General features: G+C 53.2%; 1 protein-coding gene across 5 annotated transcripts in view; it reads left to right on the top strand.

Annotated features, from left to right (window-relative positions):
* DTX2 (deltex E3 ubiquitin ligase 2) overlaps positions 1-24,798 on the top strand; it is a 35,264-nt gene that overhangs the window by 3,403 nt on the left and 7,063 nt on the right. For 3 of the 5 annotated variants that reach the window (XM_081819471.1, XM_081819473.1, XM_081819472.1), the window contains 4 exons: positions 9,103-9,459; positions 11,533-12,169; positions 18,796-18,896; positions 23,499-23,639. In XM_081819471.1, the coding sequence (XP_081675597.1) occupies positions 9,192-9,459; positions 11,533-12,169; positions 18,796-18,896; positions 23,499-23,639 (1,147 nt within the window). In that variant the 5' untranslated portion in view covers positions 9,103-9,191. Of the gene's footprint in view, positions 1-6,427; positions 6,548-9,102; positions 9,460-11,532; positions 12,170-18,795; positions 18,897-23,498; positions 23,640-24,798 lie in introns of those variants that run through there. The other 2 variants (XM_081819469.1, XM_081819470.1) reach the window with 2 other exon arrangements.

The raw sequence follows: 24,798 nt of genomic DNA, 5'->3' as shown, positions 1-24,798 counted from the left end.
TTTTTTTGTTTAAAAGGGCTCCATACATTACTCAAGTTTCAAAACATGGCCAACACAGCTGGCCATAAAACAAAAAGAGCATCATTCCCATCTGGTAGCAGACATCAAAATTTTGAACATAATCCCAAAACAGAAATTAATCTAATCCCAGACAATATACTAGCCAATTAAACTCCTATTTCAGAAATGGCAGACACAATAACTACCAAGCAATCTACCATAAAAACTCAATTCAAAGAATTATTTCCAATATAATAACTACTTTAGGTATATGTATCTACTGTAAAAACAAACAGAACAAAACAAAAATGCAGCAATTTAAAAAAATGTTAATATTAGGGGATGAAAAAAAAATATTAGGGGATGAAATAATACTTGCAAAACAAAAATACTTTATAGTGCCTAAGTGCTTTTTAATGAATGTCGTAAGCTCCTGCATTCCAGTCACCCAAAACAAAAGCTTGAAAGGAAAGTATACGTGTAATCGTTTGATCTTTCTCCCCATCCTGAGATAACCATTATCCCCTCACTTTCATGTAGTTTTATTGTACCTATGTGTTTCTAAGGAAAGTAAAAAAATATTGCTAAGATTTATCCGTATTATTGCATGTCATCTGGTTCATCTGTTTTCACTGCTGAATAATCTGTGGAGTGAACACGCCACAGTTCATGCATCTAATCTTCCATTGATGGGCACTTAGTTGTTTCCAGATTTCTGCGGTTGAAAATGTGCTGCTCTGGACATTTCCATACACATCTGCAGTACATGTGCAAGAGGTTTTCTTGGGTATGAACTTAGGGGTGATATTTTGCTGGGTTATAGGGTAAATAAAGATGCCGCTTTCATAGATCTAGCCAGACTGTTTTCTGAAGTGGTTGTACCGGTGGATGGGACTTAGCTGCTCCACATTCTTGCCATCACTCACTATAGGCAGACTTTATTTTTGCCGATTGAATGGGTATAAAATGGGATCATTGGGGTTGTGATTTCTGTGTTCCTGAGCCCTGACATTGAATGTCTCTTCATAAGCTCATTGGCATGTTTCCTGTGAAATATTTGTTCATGATTTTTGCCAACGTTTTATTATTTACTGATTGTAAGAGTTCTTTATAGATTCTTGATTTTGATCCTTTGTTCATATTGTGAATATTTTCTTCTAGCTTGTACTCTATTTAAGACATCTTTTGTTGAACCATTCTTAATTTTAACATAGAGAAATTTTGTTTGTTGTTGTTGTTTGTTGTTGATGTTGTTTTTTATAGTCAGTGTTCTGTGTCTTGTTTAAAACATCTTTTCCTGACCTCAGTCCTTGCCTCTAAGGAGCCTGTGCCCTCGTGGAGGGCCAGGTAGATAATTGCACTCAGATGTTATGTGGACATTGATTGTTAGAAGTGGCCACTTCTGCTTGTGGGTATCTGCCGAGGGCAGAGGCACTTCCCTACGTTTTGAAAGAGAAATGGATTCAGAGAAGTATTTCTCACAGAGAAGTAGTTCCAGGATGGTGGGAGTGTGGTGACGGGTGTTGGGGGAGCTGTAGACTAACCACTCCAGTTAGTTTGCACGTCGTCTGTGGCTGTTTTCACACTCTCCGTGGCAGAGTTGCGTAGATGCTGCAGACGCCCTATGTTCTGCAAAGCCTAAAATATGTGCTCTTTTGTCCCCTTAGAGGAAAAGTTTGCTGACTCCTGCCGGGGGAGTCGTGGTAACTGTGGTAACCTGACGAATGTGTCCCAGCCACCACAGTGGTTCAACTAGTTGTTGCTGGTTGGTTAATGAATCTCGGTCAGTGCTGCAAATGTTGCCAATTTTTCTGCTTTCCAGAAGCTGGAAACCTGGATTTTTTTTTAATGGTGAATATTCCAATTTTTAAACAACAGCTCAGTTAAAAAAAAAAAACAAAAAAACCCCTAAGAACTGTGTTGGCCAGGAAAAACCTAGCCGGCAGGCCGATGTGTCCAGCATCAGCATATCCCTTCTGTCTTGGACTCTGGAAACAGATTTGGGTTTCCTTAGACCTGTGGATTTTTGGGGTGCCTGGGTGGCCCAGTTGTTAAGCGTCAGCCTTCGGCTCAGGTCATGATCCCAGGGTCCTGGGATCGAGCCCTGCATCAGGCTCCCTGCTCAGCCGGAAGCCTGCTTCTCCCTATCCCACTCCCCCTGCTTGTGTTCCCTCTCTGGCAATATCTCTCTCTGTCAAATAAATAAATAAAATCTTAAAAAAAAAAAAAAAGACCTGTGGAATCTTGGGCAGGTTGCTTATCTTTTGCCTCCTGTCCTCATCTGTAAAGTCAGGCGAAGACCTGCGCCCAGGACTGTGAAGCTTAAACATTTAAGAACCTGTGGAAGGGACGCCTGGGTGGCTTAGTTGGTTAAGCGTCTGCCTTCGGCTCAGGTCATGATCCCAGGGTTCTGGGATCGAGTCCCGCATTGGGCTCCCTGCTCTGCGGGGAGCCTGCTTCTCCCTCTGTCTCTCTGTCTCTCATGAATAAATAAATAAAATCTTTAAAAAAAAAAAAAGAACCTGTGGAAGGTGCTCAGTGCGTGGTGCCTTATAAGCCCTAGGTTGGTGGCCATCGCTGTTACTGCTTCCACTGCTCCCCCATTTTGACCCCCTGGGGAGGCCTGGGGACCAGGGCACGTTGCTTCTGGCAGAGAAGGAGCAACATAGCGGTTCTTGGTGCTGGTGGAGGAGGTTGCCTACAGGGAATCAAAGATTGCTAGGGCCTGCCCCCTGGCCATCCTGTGGCTTGCTGGCTATTTATTTATTATTTATTTATTGAGAGGGTGAGCATGAGCAGGGGGAAGGGGCCAAGGGAGAGAGAGAATCCCAAGCAGGCCCCCTCCCGCCCCTGCTTCAGCACAGAGCCTGAGGTGGGGCACGATCTCATAACCCTGAGATCATGACCGGAGCTGAAATCAAGAGTTGAACACTCAACTACAGGGCCCCACCCTGTGGCCTACTGAGCCCTGTTTGGAAGGTTCTGCTCTGACCTGCCCCTGGAGGGCTCAGGCGGGCACCCACTAGAAGAGGAGTTGTCCCTTCCCTTCCAGCAGCCCCGTGTGTAGGGGACAGATCATGTATGAGTGTCCTTCCATCTCTCAGAAACCTGGTAAGTTCTGGGTGGCACCAGCTTGAGCCATCTGTTTTCGAGACAGAAGCCCCATCTTGCAGTGCCTGCCTATAGTTCAGGCGCATGGATGGTCTGTTTTATGCCTTTTCTTGGGACTCAGAGATGGGGATGTGTCTTGGCAAAGAGGTGCCATGGTACTTTGAGGAGGTCTGTTGTTTGCAAAACCACACTGGGGTAGTTAGCAGCCATTTAAAGTAATGATGCTAAGTGACAGTGGTGGTTTGGTTTATGTTTATGGTCTTTTAAAAGTGCTGGGCATTTTAAAGAGATGTGTTGCTGATAACGGAAATAATACTTTTTCACTTTAGAAAATGTGAAGAGTTCACGTAGGTAAGGAGGTCAAACCAGAGGCCTCCTACGGTTTCTCTGGTCGAAAGGCAGCTGGTGTGAACACTTCTGTAGGTTTCTGTTGAGTTTCCTCTATGCTTCTCTTACCGGGTCAAAATAGTGCTGTGGCAGATATCTTTATGTCTATCTCCTTAGGTAAATTATTGGGTCAAAGCAAGTAAACATTTCTAAACCACTCCGTACATATTACCACATCTTTCTGGAAAGGGTTTATCCTTCCCAGGGGTAGGAGGACTCCATATACTCCTGCCAGCACCAAGTATGGAAATTAAGCTTTATTTTGTTTTTTTATTTTATTTTTTTTAACTATTTTGATAGGCAAAAAAATAATGTTCCATTGTTTTAAATTTGCATTAAAAACAACATTTCTGGTCAGGTAGGACATTTCTTTGCCATGTTTGTATGCAGGATTGGCCTTTGCCGGGTCTGTGGGAAGGCTTCCTGCCAGGGCCAGGGTGGCTGGCTGTGCTGTCCTGAGGTCTTGGAAGGTCACGCTCCTCGTGTCAGCTGGTGGGTGTGGAGTTTCAGGCCGAGCTTCTTGGAAAGGCCCCAAAGGAGAGGTGGCTTAGGAAATAAGCCTGGGCTCACTGGGTTCCCATCCATGCTCCTCAGAACTCTTGCGCTCTGCAGAACAGCATCCTGGGCTTCTGGAGAAGTTGGCACGGAGGCCATTTCTTTGTCAGAAAGAGCACGTTCCTGCGTTTTACATACCAGTGAGCAGCCTGCGATCCCATTTGCAAATAGGTTCTGGTAATCATCAGGGGCCGGAAAATCCATCCAACTGCCTGAGTTGTAGAGCCTACAGAAGGGATGGTGATTGTTCCAAAGTCACGAGGGTGGAGTGTACTTGAACGTGTGTGTGTGTGCGTGTGCGGGTGTGTGCACGCACGCACCTTCTGACCGCTGTCTCCATCTCCCCTTGGGACGATGGAGGGTGGGGGCCGGTCCCTGTCCCTGCGTGGACCGAAGGGTGAACCGCTGAGCCCAGGCATGCACGAAGCCAGTACTTATTTCAGTAGGCTTTGGAGGGATGAAACAGGGTCCTCACATGTTGGTAAGGTGATGATCACAGTCTGAGCACCGCCTTAGAAACCACACTCTGGGACCTCTTCCCAGAGGCCGCAACCTTCATGGGATCCGCTTCTGTGGTTCCTGCACCCGGAGGCCCACAGTTAGGCAAGATGATTTGCACTCAGATTCTTGTGCCAGCTCAGATCTTGTTCTAAAGCTCTTCTAAATCCTCTGCGGATAGAAAGACTCTGGGACACATGTAACTTTTTTCTTTTGTGTGAAAATGCCTCCCTGGTAGGACAGCGGCAATCCTCTGTGCCCCACGGCGCAGCGCTGTGGGCAGGATTTGCAGGTAAATCCCGCAAGAGAATGTGAAGGAAAGCAGGAAGGTTTTTTCATGGTCGAAGTTGTTGATATTTTTTAAAATGTAACTTTGGGCTCATCCTAAGAAGTAGTATGACCATTGTGGAACATCTGCAGGTACAGAAAGAGGTATACAAAACAGAACCGTAACTCCATCACTCCTGTTAACATTTCAGAGTTGTGGGGCGCCTGGGTGGCTCATTCGGTTAAGCGTCTGCCTTCGGCTCAGGTCATGATCCCAGGGTCCTGGGATCGAGCCCCGCATCGGGCTCCCTGTTCCGCGGGAAGCCTGCTTCTCCCTCTCCCACTCCTCCTGCTTGTGTTCCCTCTCTCACTGTCTTTCTCTGTCAAATAAATAAATAAAATCCTAAAAAAAAAAAAAAACATTTCAGAGTTGTTCCTTGCAGCCTTTTTTTTCCCTTCCTTCCAGCCTTTCTACATTTTTAATATATTTTTAAAAGATTTTTATTTATTTATTTATTTGACAGAGAATGAGTGAGAAAGAGTGAGTGTACAAGCAGGGGGAGCAGCAGAGGGAGAGGGAGAAGCAGGTTTCCTGCTGAGCAGGGAGCCCAATGCAGGCCTTGATCCCAGGAGCCTGGAATCAGGACGCGCTTGGTGCCTGTCTGCTGTGTGCCCGAAGGCAGATGCTTAACCGACTGAGCCACCCAGGTGCCCTTAGCCTTTTTTAAAATTTTTTTAAGTTTATTTTTAGTAATCTCTACACCCAGCGTGGGGTCGAACTCACGACCCCGAGATCAGGTGTTGCACACTCTTCTGACTGAACCAGCCAGGTGCCCCAGTTCTTAATTTCTTTTGGCCTCAGTTCTCTCCCCTATAAAATGAGGGACAATGCCTACCTTCAAGGGCATTTGAGGGTTGAGAGAGCCTGAAGGACCAGAGCGCCCCACAGTAGGTGCCCAGTAAATGACACACCGTCCTGCCTAACAGCGGAGCGGGTGCTGTTCCGTATCCTGTATTTCGTGTTTGTCATGAGCATTATCATAGGTCCATAGGCCTTTTGTAAACATCTTTCAGGACTTGTATTCCATCATTGGGATATACTGTAACTTCCTTAAGAATTCCCTTATTGTAGGTGTTTAGTTCCAGATTGAGGCTTTTTTCCCATGGCCAATTATAGTAATTATTATTTTCATAATTAAGAACACCCTCAATAGCCCCTGTCATTAAGAGCCGAAACAAATTAGGTTTTTGAACTACAGCTTCATGATGGCTGAGGTGGTTGCAGAAAATGGGCTCCTTGACACAGCCCTTGTGTGCGTGTAATTGCCATGTTCAAGTGGAACGCCACTGGGTGTTTCTGGGTCTGGCTTCAAATGTGCCCCAGGCCCCGGGAGCAGGAGGTTCTCCTCTCTTTTGTCTGCTGGTGTTTGAGACCCTCTGGGATATTAGGCATTTGAAGTGCTGAAGCCCCAGCTTTGGGTTAGCTCCAGCTCTGCCCTCAGGGAGTTCCTGTTCCAGTGGGGAGACAGACAGTGAAACCAATAAATGCAGTCTTTCGTGTTCGACGCCCTGGGGGGTGGAGTCAGTGCTTTTCTGGTGAGGGTGTGGGTCAGAGGGCTCAGGAGAGGGGGGTTGCTGCGGCTGAGTCTGGAAAGATGGGCACGTTCGCTTGGGTTCTTTGGTGGAGAGAGGACTGGAGTCTGGACACATGTAGCAGCAGGATCAACAGGTAGGAGGCAGTAGGCAATGGCTTTGAACATTCTGGCACTTGCTAGAATTGGTTGTGTCTGGACCTAAGGAGGAGGCCGCGTGGTATGACGGGGGACAGCGGCTCTGTGCCATGTCGTCTTCCTCTCTGGGTCTCCAGTACCCCAACAGTGCCTGGATGAGGGTGGACCCTTGGTGTGTGGAGGCCGAATGCTTTCATGAAGAACCTCAGCTGCAGTTCTAGCCCGTATCTCGCAGGCTGTTTGGCAGAGCTCTGCGAGTTGGTTCGTCTGGGGATGTGCAGACATGCTGGAACATACCACGTGTGCTGATACCCAGGAGGCCTCCGCTGCCTGAGAGATGAGTGATGCCTGCCAGGAGGTGCCAGGAGGAAAGTCTGGGCTCAGGATTAATTGGCTCTGAAACCAGTCCTGTGATTTGTACCTGGATGTGGTTACAGAGACTTCTAATTGCAATCACTGAGCTAATAAGCCAGCCGGCCCAAGGGCATCCCAGGTCTGATCCTCCAGAGTGGGATGTGTGCTTTTGTTGGAGCAGTGAGCAGCTCACGGACAGCCCCGGCACCCGCAGGTGTGCTCCCAGTTCCCGCAGGCCTGACTCATCCATTGCCCGCGTTCTCATGCTGTGTGTGTAGCTCAGTGCCGCCCTGGGCCACCGCTCCTCCCCCAGACTTGAAGGGTGGGGATGGAGGTCTTGGGGTAGCAGGGGCTGGGCCAGAGCAGGGAAGACGAAGGAGGACAGGCTTGGCGGCTAACTGCTGTGTGCCTGGCGCTGCGCTGGGTGCTCTGTACAGAGCTCTCGGAACACCAGTGAAAAGCACTGAGAACAGACGTTAGTATCATCATTTTCAGGTGGGAGAAGGCAAACTTGGAGAGCTCAGGTACCTCCGTCAAGATGATACAGCGAGTAGAGTAAGCCTGTGCCTGTTCATTTTCATGCACTGCTCCCGGTCTGCCTGCCTTGTGGGGCAGGTGTCTTGAGTCTTCTCGAAACCTTGGTGGTGCAGTGCTGTCTCAGGGACAGGAGCTTTATTACCAGCTGTGTAAGCAAGTCACCGCCACTCTCTGGGCCTCGGTTTCCTCATCTGCAAAATGGGGAGACAGTTCAGCATCTGTACATGAGGGGTTTGTGTAGGAATCAGAGCAGACAGTGTGACTGGGAACCCTGGGCCCTGGGGGACGTGCTGTAACAGTTGAGGGTGCTCAGGACTCGGGATGGAGTCTCCTCTCTCCCTCCTTTCTCAGCGGGGCCTGAGAGTGGAGCCCAAGGTAGAGTCGGGCTGAGCTTTCCTGTCCAGGAAATGGGCATTAGCACCGGGTTGATGGGTTTGCTCTCTGCTGTCACTTAGCAGTGTTTGTGTGCCCTTCAATAAGACCTTGACCTCTTTTGAGCCTCGTCATAAAGTGGAAGTACCGCCTTGTGGGTCTGTTAGGCATACGTGAAACAAGTCTATTTGGCGTTTGTCACTAAGTTGGTCCTGTTCCTCTGGTACTCTGGGGGCCTGACACGGTACAGTGCCTTCACAGTGTAGTGCTCTTCTCCAAACAGCTGCAGGCTACTTCCCATGCAGCTGTGTTTTGAACTAATATGTATATAACACTTAGGACAGGCCTCTACTGGGGCTGGCGATATGACTGTGGACAAGGCAGACTCCCAGCTTGGTGCTGTCTGGAGGGGCAGTAAGATCTGGAACGTCATCCTACGCATACGGGCATCAGAGTTCTGGTCGGTGCTGCAAGGGAGAAGCTCACATGATGGGCAGCCAGGGAAAGCCTCCTGAACCACGCAGCGTGGGCCTCAAGGCTGAGTAGAGTTGACAAGGGAGGAGGATGGGCTGGGGTGGCCGGGAGAGGAACGTCTCAGGAGATGGAGGCAAACCCTCTGGGCCTGACCAGTGGTCATCGAGGTCCAGACTGGGGTGTGGAGAGGCCGGGCTTCAGCATCTGTGAGATTTTAATGTTTATCTAGGGTACCCTTCGTGGCTAATGATGCCTCCTGGAGCAGCCTGGAGACCTGGGCGGAGCTGGGACTGTGCTTTGAGTCCCAGCTCTGCCGTTGACCCTCTGGGTGTCCTTGAGCCCTCCCCCTCCCCAGTCCTTTCGGAGACACAGGTTTTTCCCATCTGTAGCATAGCAGGTGTCTCACAAACAAATCCGCTTTGGAAACAGTAGAGTCTCCACCACATAGTGTAAGTGAGGGGTCACCACGGCCTCAGTGCACGAGGGGTTTGGGCTTATTCATGAAAACACAGGATAAAAGGATATACTCAATAGTTAGGTCACAGGGAAATGATCGGTAAAAAGAAGCTGGGCTGGTGATTAGCACCCAGGACTCACTCCGCTGAGTCTCCCTGAACATTCGCAGAGGCAGGTAGGATGCTTGATTGACTGAATTCTTCCTGGCTGCCTGAGCAAAGAGACAGGATCAGGTACTAGACTCACAAGGCTCTTAAGGTATGAGGGGAAAAAGTAATTGTGGAAAAGTAGACATTTTTTCCCCTCTGAGCCGACTCTCGGGGACGCTCTGTGCGTTGGTAACTGTTTGTCCTGTTTACAGGTCTTCTGGAAGCACTGGGCAATGACCCCGAGACTCCAGCCCAGAGTGGTCTGAAACCGTTTGGCAAAGCAGAGGGAGACCTGGGGAAGATGGCCATGGCCCCAAGCCCTTCCCTGGCGCAGGTGTACGCCAGCCCCGTGGCGGTGGCTGTGTGGGAATGGCAGGACGGGCTGGGCACCTGGCACCCCTACAGTGCCACCGTCTGCAGCTACATCGAGCAGCAGTTCGTCCAGCAGAAAGGCCAGCGCTTCGGGGTGGGGAGCCTGGCCCACAGCATCCCCTTAGGCCAGGCTGACCCCTCGCTGGCCCCTTACATCATTGACCTCCCCAGCTGGACCCAGTTCCGCCAGGACACTGGTAAGACACTTCCTGCCTCTCGTACGTGTCGGATCGCCCGCGTTGGGGTTATGTATAGCAGTGACTCTCAGAGCTTCGTCCTGTCCCTGAAACGCGCTCAGTTGGGAGGCAGGTGCTGTGAGTGGTCCGGATACCACAGTATGAGATGTACCTCTCAGTAGTAGGGAGTGTCTTGAGAGCACAATGCAGGGGCCCTCCCAGCCCGTTGCCCCTTGTTTCCCAAACCCAAAATGCCTGCTTCCACCTGCAGAGATTGGAGGGTCTTGCGGACAGGCCAGCATGGAAGTAGTGTGCTAGTAATGAGGGCCTGGTGATGCGTCCTGCCTCCACTGCACGTGTCTGTCTGACCTGGTTACACGGGTTACTGCACTCTCCCACGTGCTCATGTGTGGGTTTTTGTGTGTTTTAATCAGTATTACTGAGAATGGAACCATCAGCTTCCTCCTGGAGCTGTGCCCTGTCCCTCTAACCCAGGGGTTCTCAGCTGGAGGTGTTTTTTTCCCCCCAGGACATTTGACAGTGTTTGGAGACATTTTTGATGGTCACAAACGTGGGGCAGGGAGCCACTGGCTCTGGTCAGTAGAGGCCAGGGATGCTGCAAAAACGCACAGGACTGGCCCCTGTGCCAAAGAATTCTGGGCCCAGGATGTCACTGGTGCTGGGACTGAGAAACGCTACTCTGATCCCTACGGCAGGGTCCTCGGGTGTGTGAGGGCTAAGGCTTCCAATCAGTTGGATGCAGAGGGAATCCCTGCCTTCCTGATGTTTGCAGTCCACTGAGCAAGGCAGCAAACAAGATACATAATGTGGAAATTATGTATTGAATTAGGTCGCAGTGAGTGTTAATCAGGCAATGAAACCGTCAAGTGTTGGGAGAGATCGAAGTTTGAACTCAGGTGGCCAGGTCACCAGGAAGAAACGAAGACAGACCCGAGGGTGGGGCAGGTTGTCCCTTGAAGGGACTTTGGCTTTTATTCTGAAAGGGGGAGCGGTGGGAGAGGAGTGCTGTAATCTGATTTGGAGGTGAAGAGCATCCCTCTGGCTGCCACGGAGGCAAGGGTGGAGGTCAGGAGACCGGCAGAAGCGAATTGCGGCGATCATCTTTTGGCAAGTGCTATGGAAACATGGCCCAAGTTCGTTTTCTTCTTTTTCTCTCTAATCTTCAGGTTCGGCTTATTAAGAATATACGCTAACCACAGGGTGTTTCCCAGTAGTTGTCACTTGAGAAGTCAAAGGGAATGGTACATCCATGTAAGGGATTTATGTAACTATGAATAATGAGTTTTATAAAGTTTAAGAGACGTAAGAAATACTCACTCCCTCATACGAGAGAACAGCCCGAAAAGTTTTCAGTGTGATCATCAGCTCCCTAAGTGTCCGTGCGTAGGAGACCAGATGGGAGGAAATGCATGGCAATATAAGCTGTGTGGTTGGTCTTGATCGTTGGATTATGGACGGTTTAATTTTCTTTATATTTTTTTAGTTGTTTTTTTTTTTTTTTTAAGTGGAGCTACATATTTTTCATCACTAGAAATATTTTGAAAAAGCTTGCAGTCTGAGCGACAGCTGTTCTTTGACCCAAGTTCCCAGCATAGGAGCATAGGTCCCCCTCTGCCACTAGATCCCTGTGGGCCCAGTTTCTTGCTGCTTTTTTTTTTTTTAGATTTTATTTATTTGAGAGAGCACACGTTTGAGCGAGCACGAGGTGGGGGGGAGGGGCAGAGGGAGAGGGAGAAGCAGAACCCCCGCTGAGCAGGGAGCCCAACTCGGGGCTCGATCCCAGGACCCTGAGATCCTGACCTGAGCTGAAGGCAGATGCTCAACCAACTGAGCCACCCAGGCGCTCCCCCCACCCCCACCTAGTTTCTTTACCTAGAGGGAGCTTTCTGCCCTTTCTACCCAAAATTTGGAAAGCATAACTGGTGTCAGTCTTAAGGTCAAATAGCAGCAAGACCCTATGCACACTGCGACCGTGTTGATTTATTTTGGTTGTAGGAAGAGAATTTTTAAGCTCCTTCCATTTTGGGGGGCTAGCAGATTCACCATTTATGTGTCTGCCTCCTTTTCGAACAGGCACCATGCGGGCTGTGCGGAGACACCTGTTCCCCCAGCACTCAGCCCCCGGCCGGGGCATCGTCTGGGAATGGCTGAGTGACGATGGTTCCTGGACGGCTTATGAAGCCAGTGTTTGTGACTTCCTGGAGCAGCAGGTGGCCAGGGGCAACCAGCTTGTGGACTTGGCTCCCCTGGGGTACAACTATACCGTCAACTACGCCACCCACACGCAGACCAACAAGACTTCGAGCTTCTGCCGCAGCGTGCGGCGCCAAGCAGGACCCCCGTACCCGGTGACCTCCATCATTGCTCCGCCAGGCCACACGGGAGTCGCCTGCTCTTGCCATCAGTGCCTCAGTGGCGGTGGAACTGGCCCGGTGTCAGGCCGCTACCGCCACTCCATGACCAACCTCCCCGCCTACCCTGTCCCCCAGCCCCCCCACAGGACCGCCATTGTCTTTGGGGCCCACCAGGCCTTTGCCCCGTACAACAAGCCCTCGCTCTCTGGGGCTAGATCTGCACCCAGGCTGAACACCACCAACCCCTGGGGTGGAGCGCCACCCTCCCTGGGGAGCCAGCCCCTCTACCACTCCAGCCTCTCCCACCTGGGACCGCAACACCAGCCCCCAGGATTGTCCACAGCCAGTGGAGCCAGGTATCTCGCGTTACTGGGGGTCCGTTTGTCCTCCGTGCGCCGTGTCAGCAGGCTTGGGTTTCTGCTCTTACTTAGCTGGGAAGACACGCCCACGTACCTGCAGGCCTGGGCCCTGCCTCCTTGGCTGTTCCTGCTGTGGCGTCTGGTGCCAGGTGCGGGCCTTCCACAGCCTTGCCTTGCACGGAGCCTACCTGAGCTCCGGTACCTGAGTGCTGGTAGTTGCCTCGTGGGTTCGAAACAGCAGTGCCTTCGTTCACTCAGAAGAGCCAGGCTCTCTGTAGAGCAGGTAAAGGCCTTTGAGCCGCATAGCTCTGCTGTGTACCTGAGGATGCGTCACTGACTTCTCTGTGCCGGGCACTGAAGACACAAGAGGTGGAAGGTTCAGTCTCCTCCCACTCGGCCAGGGGAAGGCCCTGAGCCCAGTTTGGGAGCTTAACGGTTGGTTGAGGAGAGAGCAAAATGCTGTGTGTGGCGGGTGGCAACAGGTGGCTTCCACGCTGGTGCGGTCAGCCCAGTGACTTGTAGAGCTCTCTGCGCCTGGAGGAGGATGGTGAGATGGGCCCCACCTGGACCCCGGAGGGCACCGACTAGTCAGGGGAGCCCTGGAGTGGCCAGTGGGGGGTGTTCCTGGGGTGCCCGGGGACCTGTCGCTGACAAGGGGACTCATCAGGATGCGTTATTGAAGGCGTTGGGCTTCTGAATGTTAGCCGGGATGGGGGCTGGTTCCTGAGAGGGTGACCGGTGACTGGACATGTGGGCCTGTCGCGGGCCTGTGGCTGCCCTGCCCCTCTGTTGGGTTGGACTGACGTCGGCCTCTAGCATTTTTTTTTTTTTTTAAGATTTTTATTTATTTATTTGACAGAGACACAGCGAGAGAGGGAACACAAGCAGGGGGCGTGGGAGAGGGAGAAACAGGCTCCCCGTGGAGCAGGGAGCCCAATGTGGGGCTCGATCCCAGGACCCTGAGATCATGACCTGAGCCGAAGGCAGATGCCCAGCGACTGAGCCACCCAGGCGCTCCGGCCTCTAGCATTTTTTTAAAGTTGGGTTTCAGAGGACCCTGCCAGCTTCTATAAGACACGGCGGCGACTGCCACTCACTGAGTGCACGTAGGTGGGCTGTGTGAGTGATTTCAGTAATCCTTGTAAGGCCACCTGATAGGTGGTGTCCTCAGCTTACGGGTGAGCACGCTGAGGTTGGCAGGACCGCCAGCAAGTGGCAGAGCTGGGAGTCAGCCCAGGCCTCAGAGCAGGCCGTGAGGGACACACGGAGATCTTGAAGCTCTCTTAAAGGCGGAGTGAGGGGAAGGCAGAGACGTCCTGAGGGATGAGTGTGGAGGAGTCCGTAGACAGGAGGGGGATGGGTCAGGGCATCTTCCTGGGCATCTTCTCCTTCAGAGATTGGGGGGGCGGGCATGTGAACCTGAGGTCTTTCTGGGAATGGGGCGACCGGAGCTTTCACTTGGCCTTCTCCCTGGATTTTCGCAAAGGCGTTAGCAAGCAGGGCTCTGTGCTGTCTCAGCCCCACCCAGTGTTCTGTGAGGCCCCCTCCAGTATGTGGGTCAGAATCTTTCAGAGAAAAGTATGCTGTCTGCTAGCCCAGAATGGTTATCAGCAGGGCTAGAGCTTCTCTTCTTGGGTCAGTTTTGCTGAGCCTCCTAGGGCTTCTTAAGGTCTTACAAATTATTTTGAGGCACATTTCTAGATAGTTCTAGAGCTGGGATTCTGGGATGGAGCCAGGTGATTTAATTAATGGGCTTTGTTGCTCTCTCCTGGTCCGGCGCTCCCATTGGTCTCCCCTGCTACTCCTCTGGCACCCCCTCCCCCGCCTGAGGGCCTGAGGGCCTGAGGGCCTGCCAGAGTGGGTCCTACTGGTACAGGCCCGGCAGGTCACAGAAGGGAGGGCGGCTGGGCCAGACGCTGTTGCCGTTGCTTCTGGGCTATGCGTGTTACTGCTTGCCCTGCTTGCCTTGGTTGTAAGCCAGGAAGGGAGCCAGGCCACCTGGCTCTGGTAGCTGAAACCGCCTCAAAGGGGCCTGCCTCACGAGGTGGGTGTTGTTCATCTTTATCTCCTCCAGCTTTTCAGGAGCTGGGAGAGGCACGGTTCACTCTCATGGGCCTATCCCCACCCTGTTTTGAAAAACAGGGTTTCGGGGCGCCTGGGTGGCTCAGTCGTTAAGCGTCTGCCTTCGGCTCAGGTCATGATCCCAGGGTCCTGGGATCGAGCCCCGCATCGGGCTCCCTGCTCCGTGGGAAGCCTGCTTCTCCCTCTCCCACTCCCCCTGCTTGTGTTCCCTCTCTCGCTCTGTCTCTCTCTGTCAAATAAATAAAATATTTAAAAAAAAAAAAAAAAACAGGGTTTCCCCATGCCTTATTTGTTGGGCGGCCCTTTTCAGTTAACCCCTTTCTGATGGGTGTTGTAGAGCCTGGAGGGGGCTTAATGAATACCTGGCCTTTTGACCCAGCAGAGCCAGGAGAAGCGAAAACACTTGTCACCTTGGTCTGCCTAGGGGCTGTGGTATGGTTCTCCAGGCTGAATGAATGTCAACTGTGTTAGGTGGAAATTTCCCAGAGGGCGTCAGGGCTGGTGGCACCATGGGCTGGGGAAGTCTGGGAACCCGCTGTCTTTACTGGTAGCCACTGGAAGGAACATGCGAGTGAGCGAAATCAGAATTTGTGGAACCCATGTGGTTTTTATTTTGGAACCCGTGCGGTTTCACATCGCTTCTTTTATCAACGTGGGTAAAACCTTGGCTGTTGGACTTCCCTGTGCCCTCGGAGGCTTTCTGAGTAGACAGTAATGCACTGAGCTGCCGGGTTGAAGAAAATTTCCTGGTAGCTGAACTTTATCCCTTTAAGCACCAAAACTTGTGTTTTAATGATGTTGGACTGAAAGCTTTCCAAAATGTGTCATGCATACTCTTTTCTTTAGTAGAGGGTGTGGTGGCTTAATATTTTGATGACTTGAGGTGGTGATGGTGACGGGCAGTCTGTTGCAGCTTTGGCGTGGCTAGGCCTCGGGACTGCTTGACCCTGCCCTGAGTGATTCTAGGACGTGGCCTCCCAGTTTGCTTCCATCTGCTCTGTTCTTGCTGCTGCTGTTCTCCCAGCCGCTAAAAGCACGCCCTCCTGCTGTCTGCCTGGCTTGCATGCTCGGAGTCCTGGGCCCCCGGGCGGAGGTGGGGTGGGAGTGGGGGTGGGGGGGCTTCCTCCTGACTGGCTCTAGGCCTTTGGGTCAGCTCTGTTCCCTTCCCATGTCTGTCCTTTGCTCTCCTAAGATTAAGGAGTTGGCCTGGGAAGTCTGAAGTTTCCTTTTGCTCTACTATTGTGGTTTTTGGGATTTCCGTGGGGGCCCTGCGGGAAGGTGCCTGGCGGCCCTTCAGCTTTCCTATATATCCCCTTGACCCCTCTGAGAGCAGGGTAACAGTGGACATTTGTATTGGGCTGCAGATTAAGCCTCATAACCACCCAGGGGGCCTTTTGGAATTATTCTCATCTTACGGATAGAGAAATTGAAGCTCAGAAAGGGGACTTGACCTGCTGAGGGCATGCTGCTTGAAGCCAGAGGGTGTGCTGGGGCGGGGGGCTCTAGACCCCACATCTAGTGCTCCTTGTACAGCACCTGCTGTCAGGGCTTGCTCGTTGGTGCTGGGTAGCTGGCCTGTAGGGAGCTGGTGGAAGGCTTTGTGTTTCCTTGCTCCAGCCTCCCAGCTCTGCCCCTTGCCTGGGACTGTCACATATGTCTTCGTAGAATACTGGAAGTCCTCACGTCTCATGTTCTGAGCTCCATCTGGAAGCTCCTGGAGATAGTTCCAGACAGGAAAGCCAGGTTGGGGCTAGTAGGTAGACCCACGAACAGGAGGCTGTGACTGGAAGGATTCTCATAAGGGCACTCCTTGGGGCGAATAGTGCCCATGTTGGGGAACATTCTGCCCGTCTGGGCCCTTTGAGGATGGTGGAGGGGGATCGGTGACCTCCGAGGTTCCGTCCATCCTGAGAGTCCCCATCTTGGGAACCGCTGGGTCCTTTTACTGCTCTCATCACTGCAGGGAAACATCTGGGGGAGGAACTGGGATGAGTGATAGGGGAAGTGGCAACAGTGTGAGACCCACAGAACTTAGTCACAGTTCCTGGCCCCAGTTCCAGGGTGAGCTTCCCAGTGGGAGCCTTAATGGCCTGTCTGCTTTCTGCTCCAGGTCTTGGTGGTGGAACCTAAGGCCTACTCCTTCAGATATGTGCCTCTCCCCAGCAAAGGAGGACCCAACTTCTGGGACCCCCTCTGGGCCAGCGATGAATAGCCCACTAACTTGGGGGAGTTGTCAAGCCAAGCTTCAGCTATCCGGCTTCCTGGCTGAGGGCTTAAGCTCCGTGTCCCCTGTAGAGCTGGCTTGGGAGATGAAGGATGCCTGGAAGGACTCTGTCTTCTGGAACTCCTTCACTTCTAGAACCTGAGAATTGCAAAGACCGTCAGAGATTATCTACTTTCCTTTTAAAAACCAAAGTGGAGAGACAGACTTAGGAAAGGGGGAGGTGGTTGCTCTGACTTAAACGGTTTAGTGGGGCCAAAAGCTTAGTTAGCCCAGGTGTTCTGAGCACCCAGCTCTTCCATGGCATTATCAGAGCTCTCCAGGGCCATGTCCCTTGTTCTCTCCGGCTTGAGAATAGCCGAGAGGGCAAGTGTCACACGGGTGATTCTCTCTGGGGAGAACGACCCGGAAATGAAAACAAAACCACCTCTTTCCTCAAATACTGACCGGAGCGCTTGCTGTGCTCCCAATCCCGTGCAGGGGGCCCTGGCAGCTTCAGCACCCAGCTGAGTGTGAGGTTTTGGTTTGGATCAGAACTGGCCAGCTCCCTGTAGTTTCTACCAGCAGGATCTGTGCCCCCGGGGCTGGTGGTGAGGAAACATCTGGGGCAGTTTCCAGAAGCATTCACCATAAACCAGGCAGATTGTTGGTTTGCTGGCAGCCGCAAGGGTTGTACAGTAGATCGGAGCTGTCCATCATTTCCTGAGTACCTTCCCCGCTCCAGGCTAGGCCCGGTGGAACAGACTAATGCAGCCCGGCCCTGTCCTTGCGGAGCTCCGGTGTAGGGACTATGCGAAAGGGTTTCATAACCCTTCTGGTGTCACCATCCTTAACATGGGCGGGGATGGACCGGAAGACACAGGAATTAGGGTGGCAGGTCGGCGACGGAGGGGGGGTGTTTGCCAGGCATCTCAGGCCATCTACAGCAATCATTCTCCATTGGGGGGGGGCTTCCCCCAAACAACAGTGGCATAGATTTATTATCACTTGAAAAATATAATGGCTTAAAACCAAATGAATGACCCAAACATAGTTACTGTGGGAAGGAAGACCCTTATTTAAAAAGACAAAAACCCTTAATTTTGAACTAATTTTAGATTTACAGAAAAGTTACAAAAATAGTACAGAGAGTTTCCATCACTCTCTTCCTTGACTTATCTTGTGAAGCCAGACAATTGCCATCATGGGGGCATTACTGTTTCTCAATTTTCACTTTGTCCACTGCTGCTCCGGTTCTGTCCCAGGATCTTGTAGGATCCTGTCTCACATCCAGTTGTCTCCTCCCCATCCTCCCTTCAGTAGGAGTTCCTCTGTCTTTATTGTCCATAACCTTGACACTTTTGAAGAGTTACTTTGTCGAATGTCCCTTAATTTGGGCTTGTCCGTTGCTTTCTCATGCTTTAGGTTATGCAGTTTTGGCAGGAACCACAAAAGTTGTGTTATGTCCTTCTCAGAGCACCATTTCTTGGGGTTGCTGGTATTGATTGGTCATATTACTGGTGATACTGGTCTGGAGTATGTGTTAGAGTGGTTTCTGATGGATTTCCCCTCTCTAGGTACCGTAGAGCCCTCATTCTGACAAAGCTAGTGAGCTCAAAATTCTTTTAGGATTGTTTTCAGAATCTGAATTGCCCAGGAAAACCTTTCTTTTTTCTTTTTTTTTTTTTTTAAGATTTTATTTATTTATTTGAGAGAGAGCGAGCGCACATGAGAGGGGGGAGGGTCAGAGGGAGAAGCAGACTCCCTGACGAGCAGGGAGCCCGGTGCGGGACTCGATCCCAGGACTCCAGGATCATGACCTGAGCCGAAGGCAGCCGCTTAACCAACTGAGCCACCCAGGCGCCCCAGGAAAACCTTTCTTTTTTGACGCTTAAGGCTTCCTTCTTGATCTCTTGTAAACTGCTGAGTCTCACCCCAGCACTGTTCTTTCCCATCACGGCTCTGGCCCCGCCTGCCGATGCTCCCCCACCTCTTCGCCTGGCTTGGAGTTTGGCTCTCGCTACTTGATTTTGGCCGGGGTGGTGGGCCAGGCTCTGGGCTTCACATCCTCAGTATTCAGCTTCTCTAGGTTAGTTTGGGTCTGAGCGTGGTGAAATTCAGATTTCTTTGCTCCTCTTTCCAGATATCAGGGTCTTTAATAAAAAACAAAACAAAACAAAAAAACCCACAAAACCCAGAAGTCCTCGCTCACACGGAGGTGGCCATGCAAAGTGAAGTTGTGAAGGGGCCCCAGCAGCACCAGTGTTTTCGCATCTTGGGCTGGCTCTGGTTTCTGCTAAGTTGGCTCCTACATTCAGCTTTGTTCTCTCTTCTCCCAAAGTGCCTCCCTCCCCAGTGGTCCTGCGAGCAGCCCTGGGAGCATCCCTGCCGCGGTGCCCATGCAGATGCCGAAGCCCAGCCGGGTCCAGCAAGCCCTCGCAGGTAGGCACCTTGCTGGGTCATGGGTTCCAGAACAGGCTGTGTCTGGCAGGGCAGGACGTAAAGGCGGTGGGAGAATGCGTGGGCAGGGGAGGAGACTGTGGGGTGGGGGTCTTGTTACCCTCTCTGTTCTCACGGAAAGCCACAGCGGCTCCGGGGGTGGGGGGGCAGTGCCTCTTTTCCGTGATGGCGTACCCTTAGTGAGTGAGCCTGTCTCTCAGGGGGCGGCCTGCCTGATGACAGTGGGTACCCTGGTGTGGACCTTTCCCCATCTTTGAAATTTCCACATCACTTTTTTTTTTAATAAAGATTTTATTTATTTATTTGACAGAGAGCAGGAGAGAGAGTGAGAGAGAGCATAAGCAGGGAGAGGGGCAGAGGGAGAGGGAAAAGCAGGCTCCCCACTGAGCAGGGAGCCCGATGTGGGGCTTGATCCCAGGACCCTGGGATCATGACCTGAGCCACAGGCAGATGCTTAACCAACTGAGCCACCCAGGCGCCCCTCCATGTCACTTTAATTATGGTCTGAGTCACTTGTCTGTCCTGAAATGCTTTACATATTTCCCTGAAGGGGCCATCTGGGGAACTCAGCTGTTTTGGCTGGAGTTATGCTTTGAATAAGTGGCTTTGTGTCCACCTCGATCTTTTGTTAACCATACACCTTTGAACTGTTTTTAACATTCCTTTTATAGGTTAGGGAGTTACTGAAAATTACTTTCTAATGAGTGGGAAAGGCAAAGTGTCATAGATAGGGCAAGTGTAGTGAGGTTGAAGCAGGAGAATAAGATAACCCAAGTCTGTGTGTTAAGTGAGTCACTGTAATAGCACAGGGGGGTTCGAGGGGACAGGCCTGGAGCAGGGAGGCCCATGCAGAGCCCGACTCCATGGCTCAGGGGAGCTAGCCAAAGGCCTGACTCGGGCCTCGGCAGTGGTGGAGGTAAAAGCTTCTGACTTGGTGACTAGGTGGGTCGAGAGAGAGAAGGAATGGAATGAGGCCCGGTGTGCGGCTGTCGATGTTACTGAGGCACTAAGGAGGGGTTTTGCGTGTATCTTTCTTCATTTCTTCCCAGTAACAGCTCTGCGAGGTAGGAACTTTTATTCCTTATTTTATACTTGAGGAAACTGAGCCTCAGAGAGTTATAGAAACTTCTCAAGATCAGCTGGCCAGCCCTTGGCAGAGCTGGGACTCAGCCCCAAGCATTCTGGGCCCCAGAACCTAGGTCCTCAGCAGTTACACTGTGCCACTCCCCAGTCCGGTGGGAACACGGAGAGGGGTGGGGTGGGGATTGGGCACTGCTGGGTCATAGCTGGGTGGAGCTGTCCTGGAGGCAGTGGGCATTTGGATGTGCAGCTCAGAAGAGCAATCTAGGGTGGAATGGGGTGACCTCTGCCCCTCATGGGGGGATGTATGAGGTTACAGAGACTGCGGGTGGGATGCTGGGAAGAGCCCTGGAAGGAGATGGAAGGACCAGTCAGAGAGATGGGAGATGGGAAAGTGGGGCCCCCTGGAACCTGCTTCAGCTGCTCAGCCATCAGCCCTGTGCCGGGGCAGAGAGAACAGTGAGCAGACATGTTGGCGATTGCAAAGTTCCCACCCAGTTGAGGTCTTCATGTGGTTCCAGCTGAGTCAGAGCCGTGCGTGCATGCGTGGGGTGGTGATCTTACTGGAGAAAGGTTGTGGGTGACCAGGCGTGGCCGGCACAAGGCTGAGCTCCATTCAGCTCTGTAATCACTAAGGCTAAAATACAGATGCTATAAAAACCTTTCTAAATGCAGCTCAGAAGTGTTCTGGGGCTTGAGTTGCACTTGCTCCCTTTCCTATGCTCCTGAGGATGAGGACCCTTTAGTCTGCATCCCAGAGTGTCCTTAGTGTCCCCCATGCCCTTGGCTCTCAGATCAATCCTGGAGGTAGGCGGGTCTTTTAACCTCCATTTTATTCATTGGGGAAATTTGGGGATCTCGGTCCCAGCCAGCAAGGAGTGGAGACTGGAGCTCATGGCCAGATGCCACCTCCTCTGAACACAGGCTCTGCCTTGCACCTGCCGGTGGGACCCTAGTCCGAGGTGCCAGGGAAAGCGAGATCCCGAGCCAGCCCCCAGGAAGTAGGGTCTGGAGAATGTCTTCTTTCCCCGGGCCACGTTAACGGATTCGGGAATACTCAGGCCGCCGTTGAGGGACGTAGGGTTTTGCGGGTAGGTTTACAAAGCAGTGGTCATGCTGTGGAAGGACTGGGTACCCTCTGCGCGGGCAGAGGAAGGCCACGGAGGAGCCACCTCCTGTCAGGCCAGCAGTGCCTCAGGTGACAGCTTCCCTGGCCGCGGTCGGGCCCAGCCCTCTCCTCGGAATGTCTGTGTTTCACGCTGCTGCAGCCCCCCCAGGGCCGAGCAGCCAGGGCCGAGTGGAGCTGGGACCCCGCTCGGTCAGGCCGATCGGAGGACGGGGGGACCGGAGCCCCTGTGTCCGAAAGGAGATGTCTGCACGTCTGACCGCTGCAGGGGCTGCTCTCTCTCTGGGGGTCTGGCGGAGAAGTGGGCACCCTCTCAGATAATTGGGGGAGCTGTGGCCGTGCGAGCTGTTACAGTTACTTGGGGATGTTGGGAATTTGGGGGGCTGTCCTGAGCCCTGCTGTTAGGAAGTTGTGATGGCCCACTCATGGCGTCCCCCACCCCCCGCAACCCATCCTGTCCAGTGGGTGTTGCTTTTGCGAAGTGTAGGTGTGGGGTGATTTTCACACTTTCCCGCAAGAAGGCCGACGCATGGAGCAGGGGCTCCTGCTCTGCAGGCTTCTAAGTTGAGACTTCTGTGTCTGTGACTTGAATTCAGGGGAGGGGTCCTGCATCGACGAGGGCAGAAGCGTTGTTTGTGCTGGCCTCACAGAGGCCACCCGGCAGCATTCAGGGGGATCTTAGTTCCCCAGCAGACAGGTGCTGTGCGCCTCCTGTGACCGGGCCCTGCCCTCGGTGCTCGGTGCAGGGAAGACAGCAGTCATAACACCCAGACACGAGTCCTTTCTCGTAGTAAGAACGCTAAGCAGGGTAAAGGAGACACAGATGGAGGGGGATGTGGCCCTTTTAGATGGGGTGGTCAGGGAAGGGCTGCCTCCTAGGTGACGCTTGGAGAGAGGTCTGGTTGAAGTGGAGCAGAGAGTGTTTGGGGAGGAGGTCATGGTCAGTGCAAAGGCGCAGGGTTCTACTAAGGCATTGTTCCCGTCCCCTCCGTCCCCTCCGTCCCCTCCGTCATTGTGCCCCTGCCCCTCCCCCATGCCTGCTTGTCATTCGGTCTGCCTGACATCTAGTTCAGACCTACTTTGGAGCTCGGGAGCAACCAGCCTCGAGACGCTGGTGGCATCGCATTGCCTGATGAGTGAGTGCCCGGGGTGCAGCTTTGGTCTTCCGATGTGCGCTTTGGTGTCTCTTGCGAGTGGCCGCCACAGCGCCCCCTCCCACCTCCGCTGTGCTGTCCAGGCTGCTGGCTGGCCTCTGCTTCTGTCCCCGACTGGGCACGTTTGCCACATGAGTCTTTGTTCTTCGAGGCCATGGTGGCTGGCCCATCCAGGATCTCCCGCTTCCTGCCCCAGGCTGCCCTCGGTACCCAGCCCCTGAGCCTGATTCTGAGTGCTTGGAAAGTCTCCCTCGGGGAGCCCAGAGCTCACTTGCCCTGTGGAGGAGGTGTTACTGAGCTAGACAGAGGGCAGGGAGGATTGGGTGGGTGGTGCTGTGGACAGCAAGGCAGGCTGAAGGTGTGGCAGGAATAGGGGCTCCCACGGGAGGACATGCTGGGTTCCCGGGAAGTATGGGTCCTCAGGGAGTGCCAAGGGAGCGGCATGGGGTGTGGGTCCAGCTACAGTGTGTGTGGAACACCAGGCTGAGGAGTGAGGCCTTCCCCCTGTGGGGGTGCCCACGGTGCTACCCTCCAGGACAGAGGAGGCTGTTTGAGCCTTGACTGAGGGCGCTAGAGAAGGAAGCCACGGCCCGGAACCATTGCTGCTCCAGAGGATCGGCCACAGGGGCCATGGGGAGGCCTCAGTCGGGGAGCAGGCCCAGGGCCAGCATTCCTGCTCACCCACCCTAGCAATGGCACTGGAAGCATCTAGAGGGGCCAGATGGGGCATGGAAAGCAGATAGCACTCCACTGGAGGCAAGGTGACCAGGAGCCCAGAGGGCACAGCTGGGGGGAGCACGGGGTCGGGGACTGTGAGCATGAGACCCTGTCCGTGTCTCCATAGCTTGCCCGTGCCCTTCCATGTCACCCCTCTGCCCTCCTTCTTGCGCCTGGCAGAAGGGAGATCCCACCCGGAATGGCATCCTGCCCTCCTGAAGCAAACGGCCTCGCCCTGCCCCTTCCCCGCATGCTGTGAGTGTGGGCCAGTTGGTGGCTTGTACAGGTACCTGTGGAGCTCTGACGAGCTGGGCATTTCTCTGGTTCCTGGCCTGGAGCTTAGCTGCCTCGAGCCTCCAGCAGCCGATTCCTCGGGAAGATCGGTGGGTCCTGCTGGCCGTTCACAATGCCACCTGGACTCAGCCGGGGTTTGTGGATGTCACATGCCGAATGACGCCTTCTAACGTTTCTCCCCTCTCTGCATGTCTGATCTTGCACCCCGTGTAGGCATGACGAGTATTCTGATGTCAGCCATTGGACTCCCTGTGTGTCTTAGCCGCGCACCCCAGCCCGCCAGCCCTCCCGCCTCCTGTCTGGCCTCTAAAAGTCACAGCTCAGTTAAGAGATTGAGGAAAATGTCCATGAAAGGTAGTTCCTGCTCACAAATACTCTCTGGCCTCTGCTAAGCCTCCGAGTCTTGCTGCCTCTGACTCTCCTGCATCGATCACTCTTCTCTGACCCCCACGGCCCTTCTCCACTTCCTTTACCCCTAGGGGAGGGCCTCAGTGGCCCTTTTGCCTGCCCTCGGTGCAGAGGTGAGCCCCAAAAGCCACTTTCCGCCGAAAACCCAGAGTTCAGAAGCTCCTGTCTTCCTGGCACAGGTGGAGTGTGAGGGCCCTGTTCTTGAGGACTCTGTGACTCTATAAACAGAAGCATGGGGTGAGGCCAGCTCAGGATGGGGTGACTCTGTCCCTCCCAGCAGGGCCAGCGTGCGTCTCAGGAAAGGCCCCCAGCCCTATCTGGCCACCACGAAGGGCTACTTCAGAGGAGTCCCCCAATGGTGCTGCGCTGCCCATCACATGGCTGGGGAGGAAGGGGTTTCAGAACCATGGAAGGTGCTGTGGGTTTTAACCAGACTTACGTGAAGGGGCCTGTGGGTAGTAGTAAGTTCTAAACCTGCCATTTCGAAAGCTTATGCCTCTGTCATTGGTCTGGAGACGCACAGACTGCTGAAAGCCCGGTGACCTTCAGCGTGGTGTGGTGAGCGAGGGAGCACGGCTCTGGCGCAGCCAGCCTGGGTTCCAGTCTTGGTTCTGGCTTCATGTCTCACACCTGTTCTCCATTCACAAGCCGGCACCTGGTACTTACTAGCAGGTTGGTCGTGGGAGGAATAGGAAATGCACACATGAGGCGCCCGGCATGTAGTCACAGGGGTGCTCTGATCATGCCCACCGCCTATCTAACCCCAACCCCGCACGTGTCAGGGGGGCCCAGCGAGTGGCAGGGCTTTGCACCGATCCCGGCAGCCAGGCAGGCCAGGCCCGGAGCTTCCTGAGACACTCAGACTGGCCCAGGAAGAATGCAGGCTCTCGGCAGACACTCTGACCTTCCTTCCTGGGCTCAGATGTCCCTTTCTTGGGGTTGGTGGTCACCTGGCTGGCCCCTTAAGAGAAGTGTGGCTCGTGGAAAGCTACCTTGGGTTCTAAAAGGCCACCCGGGCAAGGGCGAGTAAGCGGGGAAATGAGATGCTGAGCCAGGCCTCACCAGAGGTGGGCCCAAGGCTAGTCCTGGCAGATGGGGTCCTGGG

Source organism: Leptonychotes weddellii, chromosome 5 (assembly GCF_054177405.1).
Source record: "Leptonychotes weddellii isolate Sample4059 chromosome 5, ASM5417740v2, whole genome shotgun sequence".
NCBI lineage: Eukaryota > Metazoa > Chordata > Mammalia > Carnivora > Phocidae > Leptonychotes > Leptonychotes weddellii.
The sequence above is the reverse complement of the archived record's forward strand: the minus strand, read 5'-3'. Positions and strand labels throughout refer to the sequence as shown.